At 28.7% G+C, this 13,228-nt stretch overlaps 4 protein-coding genes across 4 annotated transcripts; 3 read left to right on the top strand and 1 right to left on the bottom strand.

Annotated features, from left to right (window-relative positions):
- The first annotated feature begins 2,904 nt into the window (after window positions 1–2,904).
- On the top strand, window positions 2,905–3,905 carry LOC113796580 (uncharacterized). The gene is made up of 4 exons (XM_075824097.1): window positions 2,905–3,050; window positions 3,151–3,331; window positions 3,405–3,518; window positions 3,595–3,905. Exons 1-4 carry the CDS (start codon window positions 3,042–3,044, stop codon window positions 3,810–3,812), a joined length of 522 nt encoding a protein of 173 aa, XP_075680212.1. The 5' UTR covers window positions 2,905–3,041; the 3' UTR covers window positions 3,813–3,905.
- A 1,302-nt stretch (window positions 3,906–5,207) lies between these two features.
- LOC142646078 (uncharacterized) lies at window positions 5,208–6,258 on the top strand. Its single transcript, XM_075824098.1, has 4 exons — window positions 5,208–5,325; window positions 5,409–5,595; window positions 5,679–5,792; window positions 5,869–6,258. Exons 1-4 carry the CDS (start codon window positions 5,317–5,319, stop codon window positions 6,108–6,110), a joined length of 552 nt encoding a protein of 183 aa, XP_075680213.1. The 5' UTR covers window positions 5,208–5,316; the 3' UTR covers window positions 6,111–6,258.
- A 541-nt stretch (window positions 6,259–6,799) lies between these two features.
- LOC113796591 (uncharacterized) lies at window positions 6,800–7,789 on the bottom strand. Its single transcript, XM_027346892.2, has 3 exons — window positions 7,647–7,789; window positions 7,359–7,587; window positions 6,800–7,283 (listed from the first exon to the last, which is right to left on the bottom strand). Exons 1-3 carry the CDS (start codon window positions 7,653–7,655, stop codon window positions 6,811–6,813), a joined length of 711 nt encoding a protein of 236 aa, XP_027202693.2. The 5' UTR covers window positions 7,656–7,789; the 3' UTR covers window positions 6,800–6,810.
- Window positions 7,790–10,010: 2,221 nt separating this feature from the next.
- LOC113796592 (uncharacterized) lies at window positions 10,011–11,270 on the top strand. The gene is made up of 4 exons (XM_027346894.2): window positions 10,011–10,172; window positions 10,397–10,616; window positions 10,685–10,776; window positions 10,850–11,270. The coding sequence occupies exons 1-4, from the start codon at window positions 10,164–10,166 to the stop codon at window positions 11,183–11,185; spliced, it is 657 nt and encodes a 218-aa protein (XP_027202695.1). The 5' UTR covers window positions 10,011–10,163; the 3' UTR covers window positions 11,186–11,270.
- The last annotated feature ends 1,958 nt before the right edge of the window (window positions 11,271–13,228 follow it).

Here is a 13,228-nt window from a genome sequence, read left to right as displayed (position 1 = left end):
ATCATGATTATTTGTTGAAAAAAAAGATGTTACGAAATTTTCATTCATTTTTTACACTGCAAAAAAAAGATATAGATTTGCTTTTGTTACAAGTGGTCAATTGGAAAGTTTTTCATCAATCGACAACAACCTGCAAATTGTTAATCCGAAAATTTATCTGAAAAATCAAAGATTATTTTAGATTTGAATGTTTTTTGTTTTTTATTTGTAATTAAAAGCAAATTAAAAAAACAAATATTTACCTCAATGTCAAAATGTCCTTTAAAAAAAACGAAAACGAAAACATTTTGTCGCCTGTAAAAGGATGTTTTATGTGAACAGTTTGTGTAGTGGTCGATTGTTGAGGATCCAAATTCAATAAACAAAAAAAATTGATATTAGATCGATATGAATGATAACAACGACGATTGATTGAATAACGAATGAAAAACATTCATTATGTAATCAAGGTGTGGATAAAGGTAAATTGTCAAGTTTCATTTCAATTCAATTCAATTTTGTAAATTAAGCTCGAGGAAGAGCATTTGGCGTTTGTCATTTTGTTTATGAATGACATTTGTTTCAATTATGAATATTGAAATTTTATCCATTTGAAATGTCCATTTTTGTTGCTGATGTTGTTGTCGTTTATTTCGAGAAATTTTCCAGTAAACAGAAAAACATCGCATAGTTAACCTTCAGATTTTTTTTGCACGATTTTTTTTTCTCGCTTGCTTGTTTGATCCAAATAGATCGTGTTTTCGCTTGCTTGCTGTATTCCCCTAAAGGTGTTTGTCACTTTGATACAAAAATGCGATGATTATATAACAGCAAGCAAAACAGCCAGTCAGCCAAACTGAAACATTTCAAGAGGATAATTATTGATGTAAAAAAAAGTGAAAAATTAATGAATTTAATGAACAAAAATGATCTATTCGACTGCATTTGATTGGAAAAAAATTTTTCATTAAAAATGATTTATCAAAAATTTTTGATTTTTTGATTTTTTTGATCTTTTTTTTCGATGGAAAAAATTACATAATTTCATCATTCAGCAAATCAGATGGAAATAATAATCCCAAGAATTTTTCCAATCTAAAAAAAATCTGAGAAAATTTTTTCTTCAAGCTAGAATTTCTTCTTCTTCTTCTTCTTTCTTCGGCTATTCGACTATATTTTCACAGCCAAATTGATAATTTGTTCATTTTACGCAATTGATTGAATTCAAAATGAAAAAAAAATTTCATTAAATATCGATAATCAAATCAATTGATTTTTTCGCTTTTTCAATCGTGTCAATGTAATTTTCTTAATTTTTTTTCATTCATTTTGCTTAAAAGCCAAAACATTTCAAAATTATATCCCCCATCATCATCATCAGGATTGAAAACGATTGCTACTTTAATTGATTGAAATTCATAGAGAAATTAATTTTGAATTTTTTTTTCTTTAAGATTTTTCTTTCTTCTTTTCTCAACAAGATTAAGTGATGCTGGGTGAAAACTTGAATTGATCGATTATCAAGAGAGAGAGAGAGAGAGAGAGAGAGAGAGAGAGAGAGAGATTAGACCTAATAGACCTTATCCTTGATGTTTAAGTAGATTTCAAGAAACAAAAAATCGGTCAATTTTCAATTTAAAAAACATTCACAATTCAATTACCACCAAATTTTTAAATTGTGTGAGAAACCGAATAAATTTCGTGATGAAAATATTGAAATCGATTTCAATCAATCAATGATCCATTAAGAGGGGGGAATGTAAATATATTTGTGACCATGAAATGTTGTTTTTTGTTTTCTAAAATGGAAAAATCCAATTTGGAACATTGAATATCGTTGATTTAATCATAGAACCTCTTAATAAGCTGCTTCAAGGATTAATGGATTTTTGGATTAAAAAACAAAAAAAAAAAATCTGATATTTTATCATGATAAATGTGTTTGTGTTTGTGGTGAAAAGCAACATTATCAAACAATCATCAAATATTGAACATCATCATCATCCGACTCTGAAAATAAATATGGAACAAACACGTGTGTGCGATGATCATCGTCATTTGTACATCTTTTTTTTCTGAAAGAAAATTACGATGTTAATGACGATGAGGATGATGATACAAAAATGAAATTGGAAAAATCCATCATCAGTGAAATCAGTGGTGAAAATTGATGATGATGATGAAAAACAAATAAAAATAAATACAGAATTGCATAACCCACCAATATGAGTAAAAAACACACAGCCAATGAAAAAAATAGGCCATGAAATTATTATGGATCAGAAAAAATATTTATCTATTTTTGATCTGAAATTTTTTTCGATGAAGAAGTTGACGATGGTAGTGTTATTTTTGTCTTTATTTATTTATTTTGAAGATTTTTTGTTTCATCAAGTAGGTGAGTAGGCGAATCACACCATCTCTCTCTAACAAAAAAATTTTCAAAATGAATTTTTGAAACTTTAAAACTTTTTTTTTGAACTATTAATTGACCATCATCAACTTGGCTATTCATCACAAGATCATAAGACATTTTTTCTTCAATAATTATTGTTGGTCAATTTGTTCCAGTTTTTTTTCTTTCTTTCTTTCTTTCTACGCTGACCATCCATTTATGTAATATATAAAATATGTCCGTTGATTGTATACATCTGTGTTATGTGTTTCAGTGAGAACGAAAAAAGAAAGAAACGAAACACGTGCTGTCACGTGTTTCGTTGTTCTGTTACACAAAAACAAAAGGGGCAGTCACCATATTCAAAAGCTAAATGTAGATGTTTTTTTTTTTTTTGAACAGAAACAAAAAAGATAATGATTACAAATTGCGAATCGTTATTTGCTTTGTTTTTAGCTATATAGCTAAGTTTAGTTTTATTAATTTTTTACAAAAAAATTTTTTCGTTGTTCGACTATAAAAATGTTTAGTTTTTGGCATTAATATTTCAAATCGATCAAACAAGATCATCCAAACAAGCAAACAAACAAACAATCATCTGATAGCAAATTTTTTTCTGTTTCTGTTTTTGCAAACAAACAAACAAACGAACGAAAAATTTAAGAAAATGTTCAAAGTATGATTTTTAAATTTTGTGTTTGTTTTTTCCTTACGATTTTTTTGGTTCATTTACGGTTTTTGTTTTATCTTTGAATCCCGACCGGGTAAATATATAGCTTATTGTTTTAGTTGCTTTGGTTGCTTTGGTCCATGGTTACGGCGGCGGTTATGGTGGTGGCGGTGGTGGATATGGTGGTGGCGGATATGGTTCAATTCCATTAGCCGTACGATCGTATCATAATATCCGAACCTATGATGTTCCATCATATGGTTATAGTAAACCAGTATATGTTGATGGTATGATTTTTATTGATTTATTGATTTTTGTTTAGAATTCAAATCTCTATTCTTTTTGCTTTAAAAAAATTAGTTGATTCTAGTGCTATTCCAATCTATATGAATTTCCGATCAAAATCATCATATTTGAAATTAAATCAACAACATGAAGGACAAAAAGGATCATATCAAGAATCATATTCACAAGGTATGTGTATTTTGTTTATTAAATAATTTGATAATCAGAAGAATGCTAACGGAAAAATGCCCATTTTTTTCAACAGATGAACCACATTATTTGAAACATACCGTTAAAAAACCAGTTTATCAAGAAGTTAATGAAGTTATTACACCATATCGAAAAATTAGACAAGAAATTCGTCCAGTTCAAGAAGAAATTGAAACAATGGTTGCACGAAAAGCTTATGGTGGTGGTGGTTACGGTGGCGGTTACGGTGGTGGTATGGGAGGTGGTTATGGTGGTGGTGGTGAATATTATTAGACGCAAATACATGCATATCGATCCAAATTACAAAAAAAAAGAAGAAATTAGTTGTAGTTTATTTTTTTCCAATTCATCTCAATCCCAGAAACCGTGTGATTTTTTTTAAAATTATTATCATTGAAAATGTAAATCAAATTCCCCGGGAAGAAAAATAAACTTTCCAGGAATTTGATTTTATCTGAGTTAACAATTACCGAAAAAATCAAAATCAAAATCTCATCTCCCAGATCGATTATTTTTAATTTATTTTTAAATTTTATTTATTTATTTTACCCAAATATGTTCATATTTATTGTAATTTCTTTTTTTTTATAAAAAAATAAATTTTTTAAATCTTTTTACAAGAATCTTTGTAGTTTTTGTTTTTTTTCAAACCATAAATTTTGGAAAACTTTTTGGAAAGTTTTGATTTTTTTTCAAAATACAGATGAAAGATGTTTATCGTTTCTTGGAAAATTTCTTTTTAAAACAACAAGAAAAATTAATTACATCTTCAGTGTGTTAATGAATCGAAACTCAGTATTTTGTTCTTATCTCGTTTCGGAGGATAAATAAAAATTAAATAAATTGTATCATTTTCAATCGAAAAGACATAGAAAGAAAGATTTATATCAATGTTTTTTTCTTCTTGAAACAACAAGATTCATTACATAAATCAAAAATTCATTACATAATTAATTAATTAATTAATTGATGAAAAATTTTTCTTTTGTAAAAATCTTTTGTATAACTGAAATGGAAAATGTTGCGAATATTTTGAATAACTTTTCTGTCTTTTTGGATTAGGTTCCTTTTTGTTTTTTCAATTTCGGGTTGACCACTTGACCAATTGAATGGTTTTTTTGTTGTTGTTGTTGAGAGTAAGTGTGTGGGGGAAATTGAATTTTTGAATGGCTTTTTTTTTGCATAACCACCACTTTTACATAATGTTTTCTTTTTCTTCCCAAAGAGGATGTGTGTGTGTGTGTTATTGAAAAATTCATTAGCGAAAGAAAATTACAAATTGACATTTAGCATTGAATTACAAAGCACGTTTTTTTTACTTTACTTTACTTTTTTTAAAAATTTCATTCAAATTTGATCCAAATATAATTTTTCATTTCATTTTTTTTTTGATTTCCAAGAAAATTGAAAAATAAAAAATAAAATTTCCAAGTGTTGCACGTACATTAATCATCATCATCATTATTATCAATGATAAAATGTACGTGTTCAATGGTCATTCAGCACGTGTTTGTACAGTTATTTTGTGTGTGCGTGGAGACAAATTAAGAATTTATTATTATTATTATATAATTAACGTTCAATTACATCTGATCGATTTGTTTGTTTGTTTGTGGTTGTTTGTCATTGATTCTTGACTATAAATAGTGATCCGTTTCAAACGATAAAATTCATCATTAAGCATCAACAAACATCAAACAAACAAGCATCATCCATTTCAAATACATTGAATTTTTTCTCGCAAAGAAAACAAACTAAAAAAAAACAAACTTAAAAAATGTTTAAAGTATGTTTCATTTCCGATTTGTAAATATAATTTTATCTTGTTAATTTTTACCTGTTTTTTTCCAAAATTTCAATTCATTTCAGTTTATCGTTCTTGTTGCTTTGGCTACTTTGGTCCATGGTTCTGGTTACGGAATGGGTGGTGGTGGTGGTGGTTATGGAGGTGGTGGCTATGGTGGTGGCCCAATTCCATTAGCCGTACGATCAAATCATAATATTCGAACTTATGATGTTCAATCATATGGTTCAAGTAAACCAGTCTATGTTAATGGTATGGATTTTTTTTCTGGTTTCTTCTTTGTTTGGATTTTAATTCTAATCGTTTAAATCTTTCATTCTCACTCAAAAATATAGTTGATTCAAGTTCACCACCAATATATATGAATTTCCGATCCAAATCATCAATGTTGAATATTAATCAACAACATGAAGGACAACAAGGATCATATCAAGAATCATATTCTGAAGGTATGTGTATGATAATTTTGAAAGAGGGAAAAAATCATAACCCAAAAAATTACATTATCTGTTTCTAAACATATAGATGAACCACATTATTTGAAACATACTGTTAAAAAACCAGTTTATCAAGAAGTTAATGAAGTTATTCAACCATATCGAAAAATTACACAAGAAATTCGACCAGTACAAGAAGAAATTGAAACAATGGTTGCACGACAAGCATATGGTGGTGGTGGCGGTATGGGAGGTGGCATGGGAGGTGGTATGGGTGGTGGTTACGGTGGCGGTATGGGTGGCGGATACGGTGGTGGTGGTGAATATTAGATTTGAATCCAAAAGAAAAAGTGAAAAAAAAATTGTCGAAAAACGATTTTCCCGAAATCCAAAAGGATCAACATATCTTTCAAACAACAGCAAAAATATATTTATTTTTATTTATTAATCTAATTATTTATGGCTAAAGTTTCCTGTGTTGCTATCTCCAATCCCAAAATTGAATTATCTGAAAAACAAAATAAATAAATTTTGAATTTCAAAACAAAACAAAAAACATAAAAATTTCTCTTAAAATTTTGTCATTTTTTTCAAGGTGGATAATAATCATTTGCAAAGAGAAAATCAACAACACTAATAATTTGGCTTAATCGTTTCATCTTGATTTTTGATTTTTATTTTGATTTTTTTTTTGAAAATAAATAAATACTTTTCAATCAAACATTTGATTGATTGAATGAATGAACAAAAAGGAATAAATAAGGAAAGAGTTAATTATAATTTTTTAATAAATAATGAAAAAAATACAATCAATGACTGATAAATAACATAAATAAATAAATAAATAAGGAACAATGAATCTGATGAATCTGATCTCATCATCTGAGAAGAAGAAGAAGAAGAAGAGGGAAAAAAAATGAAGAAATGAAGGGTTGAATTTGATTCATCATTGAATGAGAATCATATGGCAACTACAAAAATAGGTGGGTGGTTTTTTGGGAATATTTTTGCTTAACATTTTTGGATAAGCTTAATAACCGCTCATCATGCTTGAGCCACCCATACTTGAACCGGCACTCATGCTAGAAGCACCACCACCATAACCGCCCATACTTGGAGCGGCCATTTTTGGAGCAGCTTCCATCGTTTTTGGTGCAGCGGCCATCATTTTTGGTGCAGCGGCCATCATTGGTGCAGCGCTCATACCACCACCATATCCACCACCCATACCACCACCATTCATCATCATACTTTGTTTAGCGATCAATGTTTTAATTTCTTCTTCAACTGGTTTAATTTCTTGTGTAATTTTACGGTATGGTGTAATAACTTCATAAACTTCTTGATAGATTGGTTTTTTAACTGTATGTTTCAAGATATGTGGTTCATCTTCAGATTGTGATTCTTGATTTGAACCGGCAGCACTTTGATGTTCTTGTTTAACATTCAATGCTGATGATTGTGATCGGAAAATCATATTGATTGGAATGGCCATAGCACCGACTAGATAGATTTTGATTCAAAATTGATTGAAATTCAATTATAATTCGGTTTTCTTCACAAAAAAATAATACATACTTTCAACAGTGATTGGTTTGACCATTCGTTGTGATTCAACTTCTCTATATGAAACACGATGATTTGATTTAACAGCCAAATTAACTGTTTCACCCATACCACCACCCATACCGCCATAACCCCCACCGCCACCACCACCATTACCGGCGCTCATGCCAGAAGCACCACCGCCACCCATACCATATCCGCTACCATATGCCATGGTAATTGAAGCAGCAATAACGAAAATCTATAAACCGAAAAATAAACGAAAATTAAACACAAAAAACTCGGATGAAAATCACATACTTTGAACATTTTTATTGTTGATGTTTTGAAGATTTTTTTTTGTTTTACAAAGTAAAATAAAGTTTTATTGAATAGTTATTGAATTATTATCTTTTGGAAAGATTTGTTTCAAATCGAATATGATTTTTAATCCATAAATCGACCATGGGTTTTATAGTAGAAAAAAATTCGAGATCAATGTGTGTGAATCAAAGAGCATCTGTCTCTTTAACTAGACTCTTGTATTCATCGGGTTATAATTGTTGTTGTTGTTGTTGTTGTTTTGCTTTCTTTCAATAAAAAACAAGCTGTTCCAAATAACATATATTTGACATTTATTGGAAAAAAATTTGCACTTAATTTTATTGATCAGTTGAATATGATGATGGTGGTGTGGCCAAACATCACCAATCCAAATCAAAAATCACAAAAATCACTAGGTCGCCACTCATCAAGACCTTGTTATTTGATTTAGTTTTGGCAAAGAAAAAAAAATTAATCTATTTTTCATTTTATTTACAGTCTTTACATTCATCTTCGAGCAAAATTGAAATCGAAAAACGAAAAGCGAAAATGCACCAAAACAAATAGTTTTGGGATAATTAATAAATCTCTTTTCTTTTTCTTTCTTTTTTTGATTTTTTTGATTTTCGCATTCAAATCAATCAATATCGATGCAAAAATTATTATTCAAGAAGATTTTCTTTTTTTTAATTGATGATGGCCAAAATGAAGAGATTTAATCTCTCATCTCAAAAACAAAAAAATTAGATCAGTTCCAATTAGATTTGAAAACATATTGAAACTTTGAATAATATTTTGATATAATTTTGTTGTTTTTGTTGTTGTTTTCGACATAACCTTTGACCAAAAATTTGTTTTGAATTTTTTTTTTTACTTCGGGCACCTTATTAGTTTGTTTTTTTTTGCAAGTCTAGAATAATAATGATTTGTTGTTGTTGTTGTTGTTTTGGCTTTAATTGATCTAATTTGTTGTTGTTGTTGTTGTTGAAAATTACACTGATTGAATGATTTTCAAAGATTTGAACTTGATCAACTATAACTATCGGTTATTGATCATTATCAGTTCGTTTGTTTGTGTTTGTTACTTGATTTCTTCCTATGTTTGTCAAATAAAAATATTTTCATTTTTCTTCGTTTTGGTCAAAGAATTTCATAATTTCAGAGCAACGCAAAGCAAGAAATTCATTGCTGAATGTCAACAATGACAACGACAGAAAAACGTTTGACAGTTTTCATTAATTACTAATGAATGGTGACAAATAGTTTTATCAATCAAGTAATCAACAACAAGTAAAAAAAATATATCGAAATTTGGAACAAATTTGTAAAAACTGAAATAACTATCTGCTTTAGTCGAATAACGTAATCCAAACATCTCTCTCTCTCTCTCTCTTGCTCTCTCACCGCATTAATATCATGAAATTGGAAAAAATCAAGCTAAATATTATTTAATAACAGTACAACGCAATCAATTAGATGATGAAATGTTTTTTGTTTTTTAATTAGATAATTTTTATTCAATATTTTTTCAATCATGGATCATCGAGAATTTTCCATTTTGACAGTTATCGATTTGTTTTTCATACATACACATAATTTAGGTACCTGCATTGTATAAATTTGGTTATTTTTTTGAAAATTTTTCCGATATTGTTTGATTGATTGATTGAATCATTTTTCATTTGCTGAAAAGACAATGATTCAAATGTTTTCTTCTCCTGAAAAAAATTAACACACACACGCACACATGGGACATTTTTCAACAAAAAAAATCATTATGGTTACACAAATGGCTATCATAATCATCATAATCATTAACGTTATCAACAAACATCATTATACTCAATGATAATGATGATAATAAAATTATCATTATTAAATCCTTTTCTTTTCTTTCACTCTTTTACTCTTTCTTTTCATACCTTTATAATTCAATTATGGAACTATATCATCATCATCATCATTGAGACAATTTTTTGTTTTATTTCGAAAAAGAAAGTTTTTTTAAATGTCATTTTTGGCATTGTAAAAGCATTGACAACGTAACTTTTGTTTATACCGAAAATTTAAAAAAAACAACAACAACAACATATTTGACAATCGCCATTATCATCATAATCATAATCGTCAAAAAAAAAAACAGAAACAGAAGCAAATGATGATATGGATTGTTGAAGAGAATAAAGAAAAATTGTTGTTGTTGTTGTTATTTTCATCATCCTTATCATCGGCGTCATCATTTTTAAATGACCATTTTTATCGACAATTTAAATTTTTTTATTTATTTATATAACTTGAATCATTTAAATGGATCAATATTGAGACATTTTGAATTTTTTTTCTTCTTCTTCTTTTGTAATAATAAAGAAAGAAAAACAGACTTGTTCCATCCATATATAAAATCCATGATCATCATTCAATTAGTGTATCATAATTGAATTTCATCTTCAATTGAAATCATCCAATTCAATTCAATCAACTTAATCAACTTAATCAACTTTTGAAGAAAAAAAAATGTTTCGAGTATGTTTTACAATCCCGAGCCGTGTACCCGATTTTTAAATTCCGAAAATTTTTTTCCCTCATTAGTTTCATAAAATCAACGAAAGATGTCATTAGTTGTTTTTTCTCCCTCCACAGAAAAAAAAACAATCCTAATGCCAGTCATGTCATCTGGTGATTGGCGTTAGCAATTATTTTCTTCAAATTTCTGATTTTTTATCATTTTTTTTCTTCATTTTTTTAAGCTATTGATTATTGCCAGTTTGGCTATTTCCGCACAATGTGTTCGATATGGTGGTGGCGGTCGTAGCTATGGAGGTGGTGGATACGGGGGTGGTCGTAGTTATGGAGGAGGAGGTGGAAGTTACGGTGGCGGTATCGTAAATTTAGCCGTAAGATCTCGTCATAATGTACAATATTATGATGTACCATCAAGTGGTTCAATTCAACCAATTACTGTTGAAAGTTTGTATTCTCCCTACGATGATGCTAAACCATATAACTAAAATCATCTTTTTTTCCGTAAATTACAGTCGGTGCAAATCCAATTCCGGTAACAATGATTTTCCGTTCAGCATCATCAAATTTGAATGTACAAAATCAACATGAAGGTCAAGGTGGTTCGGTATGTATTTAGTGAATACAATGACTATTATCGTTTTGTTTTAACTAATATTATTTCATTCAAATCCCAAAAGTTCCAAGAATCACAATCCGAAGATGAACCACATATTTTAAAACATTTAGTATTCAAACCAGTATTACAACAAATTCATGAAGTTATTACACCAAGACGATTAATTACACAAGAAATTAAACCAGTATTTGAAGATATTCAAACATTGGTTGCAAGAAATTCACATGGTGGTAATGGTGGTGGATTTAGTCAAAGTAATTCACTTTTAGGATCTATGTTTGGTGGTGGTCGTCGCAGTGGTGGTGGTGGCGGTGGTGGTTATAGCCGAGGAAATTCACTTTATGGTTCAATGTCTGTAAGCGGTGGCGGTTATGGTCGATCATCCGGAAGATATTAAAATCAATGACTGAATCAATCGATCCATCAATCAATCGATCGATTGTCCAAATATTTATTTATTCATCATTATTTATCATCATCATTATCCCAAAAACAAGAATCCAGAATCAAGAATCCATTCATCATTCATTCATTTTTGGTTCAAACAAACATCCAACGTCCAAAATGAATTTGTAATTTTATGTTTTTCATTTCGCTTCATTTCTCTTCAATTCACTTCATTTTCTCCACTACCCACCAAATCCAATATAATAAAAACATTTATAATTTCATCAATAAAATTGATAAAATTATAATTTTTATAGACAAAAACAAACAAAAATTTTGTTTTAGTTTTCTCGCCATTCATTTATTCAAAATGATGATTGAAAAATAATTCTTGAACAGTGCTACGAATGATAAATGGGAATTTTTGCTTTCAATGTCGATCCACTATTTAAAAAAATTGATGCCATTCATCTGACCACCACAAACATTATTATCATCACCAAACAACAACAACAACAACAACATTATCATTAATATGAAAACATAGACAGAAAATTATATGCATTTTTTTCCTTTTTAAAACAAAATGATGATGATAATGATGGTCACTTTTCTGTTGTTGTTGTTGTTGTTGGATTCATTGCAGAAAAAAACAAATCCTTTTTTTGTACGCATGCGCTTTGCTTATAATGATAATCCTTTCAAATTTTTTTCGTTTCAATGTAAAAAAAACTGACCATTTTTGAATTGAATGTAAATTTTTCAAAAAAAAATTTTTCTTGTTCAACACAGTGTGAAAGATGGTCAAATATTTCAAGGCAAAACTCAATCAAATCAATTTATCAAATACAAAAAAAACAATGGCCAAATGATCAAAAAACGTTACACATTTAACGATTTATCATCATCATCGTCGGAGTGTTATTTTGGATGAAAAAAAAATCCAAAATCCAAGTTTATTTGTGGATTTCTGCTTGAAAATGGCCAAGAATGTGTGTAGCAATTACAAGACTGAATTTTTGAATCTTTTTTTCTGTGATATAAATGGAATAGAAAATGAAATTCCAAATGAAAAAACATTGGAAAATTGATGCTAAATTCATCATCAAAATTATCAAAGTAAATTGTTTAATATACCGCCTGTTGATGTTTTAATTTCATTTTGGATTTTTGTTTGTTTGAAACAAAACACGTCTGAATTTGAATTTGAAGTCTTTGAAGATTATCTTGGGCGTTTCAATCTGTGTCCAATATATATCATTTTGTGTGATATAAATTTTCTTCATTTTGCACTATTGAAAAATCTCGATAAATTGAAATGAAATTCATCAATTTGAATATAAAAGAAACAACGAAAAACTTGAGACACAACCTATGTCTGTGTTTTGATGACGATGATTGATTGGAAATTTTTCATTTTTGCAAAAAAAATTAATTTCAATTTTCTCTTGATGAAAAAGAAAAAACAAGGGTTTTTTTGGAAAAGTTTCCTGGAATCTGGAAATATTTCCATTGGAATCTTTTTCTGTGTGGGAAAAAATTTCTGGGAAATTTTCTTATAAATTACCTTTTTTTAACATTTTGCTGGTAGGTAATTTTCTGAAATTGAACAGCAAAAATATTAATTGATTCCCACACACAAACACTTGTATCTCCCGTAGGGCATTTAATTAGCACCTGTTTTTCCATTGATTTTCTAAATGTTTTTTTTTCATTTGGATCATCAAACAACGTCAATGGTTTGTTTTCGTTCGCCACTTTCACTTTATCAAAAAAGCAAAAAAATATTCTTCTAAATATGACTTTAGTTGATTGGTTGACAAAAAAAATTCCTTCAAAATGGATCTGGATTTGAATGAATAAATGAATGATGTTTTCAAATGAAATTAATCTAATAAATACAAAAAAAATTGAATGAAAATCCCATTAGTAAAGAGTTTTTTCATTTATTCATTTATTCATTTCATTTAGCTTTGTTTCGTTTTGCTGTTTTCTTGGTTATCCTTGAAAATCATGCTATAGATCAGTTTCATTTTCTGTGCTTTTGAATAAT

This window comes from Dermatophagoides pteronyssinus, unplaced genomic scaffold, assembly GCF_027571235.1.
Source record: "Dermatophagoides pteronyssinus isolate colony J.1.1.1.1 unplaced genomic scaffold, Derpt_VIB-CSIC_2022.12 sq0048, whole genome shotgun sequence".
Lineage (NCBI taxonomy): Eukaryota > Metazoa > Arthropoda > Arachnida > Sarcoptiformes > Pyroglyphidae > Dermatophagoides > Dermatophagoides pteronyssinus.
The sequence above is the reverse complement of the archived record's forward strand: the minus strand, read 5'-3'. Positions and strand labels throughout refer to the sequence as shown.

Bases quoted from the DNA above. Each gene is read 5' to 3' on its own strand.
- LOC113796580 (XM_075824097.1), top strand. The intron at 3,332-3,404 runs GTATGATTTTTA...TAAAAAAATTAG, and splicing joins TAAACCAGTATATGTTGATG to TTGATTCTAGTGCTATTCCA. The intron at 3,519-3,594 runs GTATGTGTATTT...TTTTTTCAACAG, and splicing joins TCAAGAATCATATTCACAAG to ATGAACCACATTATTTGAAA.
- LOC142646078 (XM_075824098.1), top strand. The intron at 5,596-5,678 runs GTATGGATTTTT...TCAAAAATATAG, and splicing joins TAAACCAGTCTATGTTAATG to TTGATTCAAGTTCACCACCA. The intron at 5,793-5,868 runs GTATGTGTATGA...CTAAACATATAG, and splicing joins TCAAGAATCATATTCTGAAG to ATGAACCACATTATTTGAAA.
- LOC113796591 (XM_027346892.2), bottom strand. The intron at 7,284-7,358 runs GTATGTATTATT...AAATCTATCTAG, and splicing joins CAAACCAATCACTGTTGAAA to TCGGTGCTATGGCCATTCCA.
- LOC113796592 (XM_027346894.2), top strand. The intron at 10,617-10,684 runs GTTTGTATTCTC...CGTAAATTACAG, and splicing joins TCAACCAATTACTGTTGAAA to TCGGTGCAAATCCAATTCCG. The intron at 10,777-10,849 runs GTATGTATTTAG...AAATCCCAAAAG, and splicing joins ATGAAGGTCAAGGTGGTTCG to TTCCAAGAATCACAATCCGA.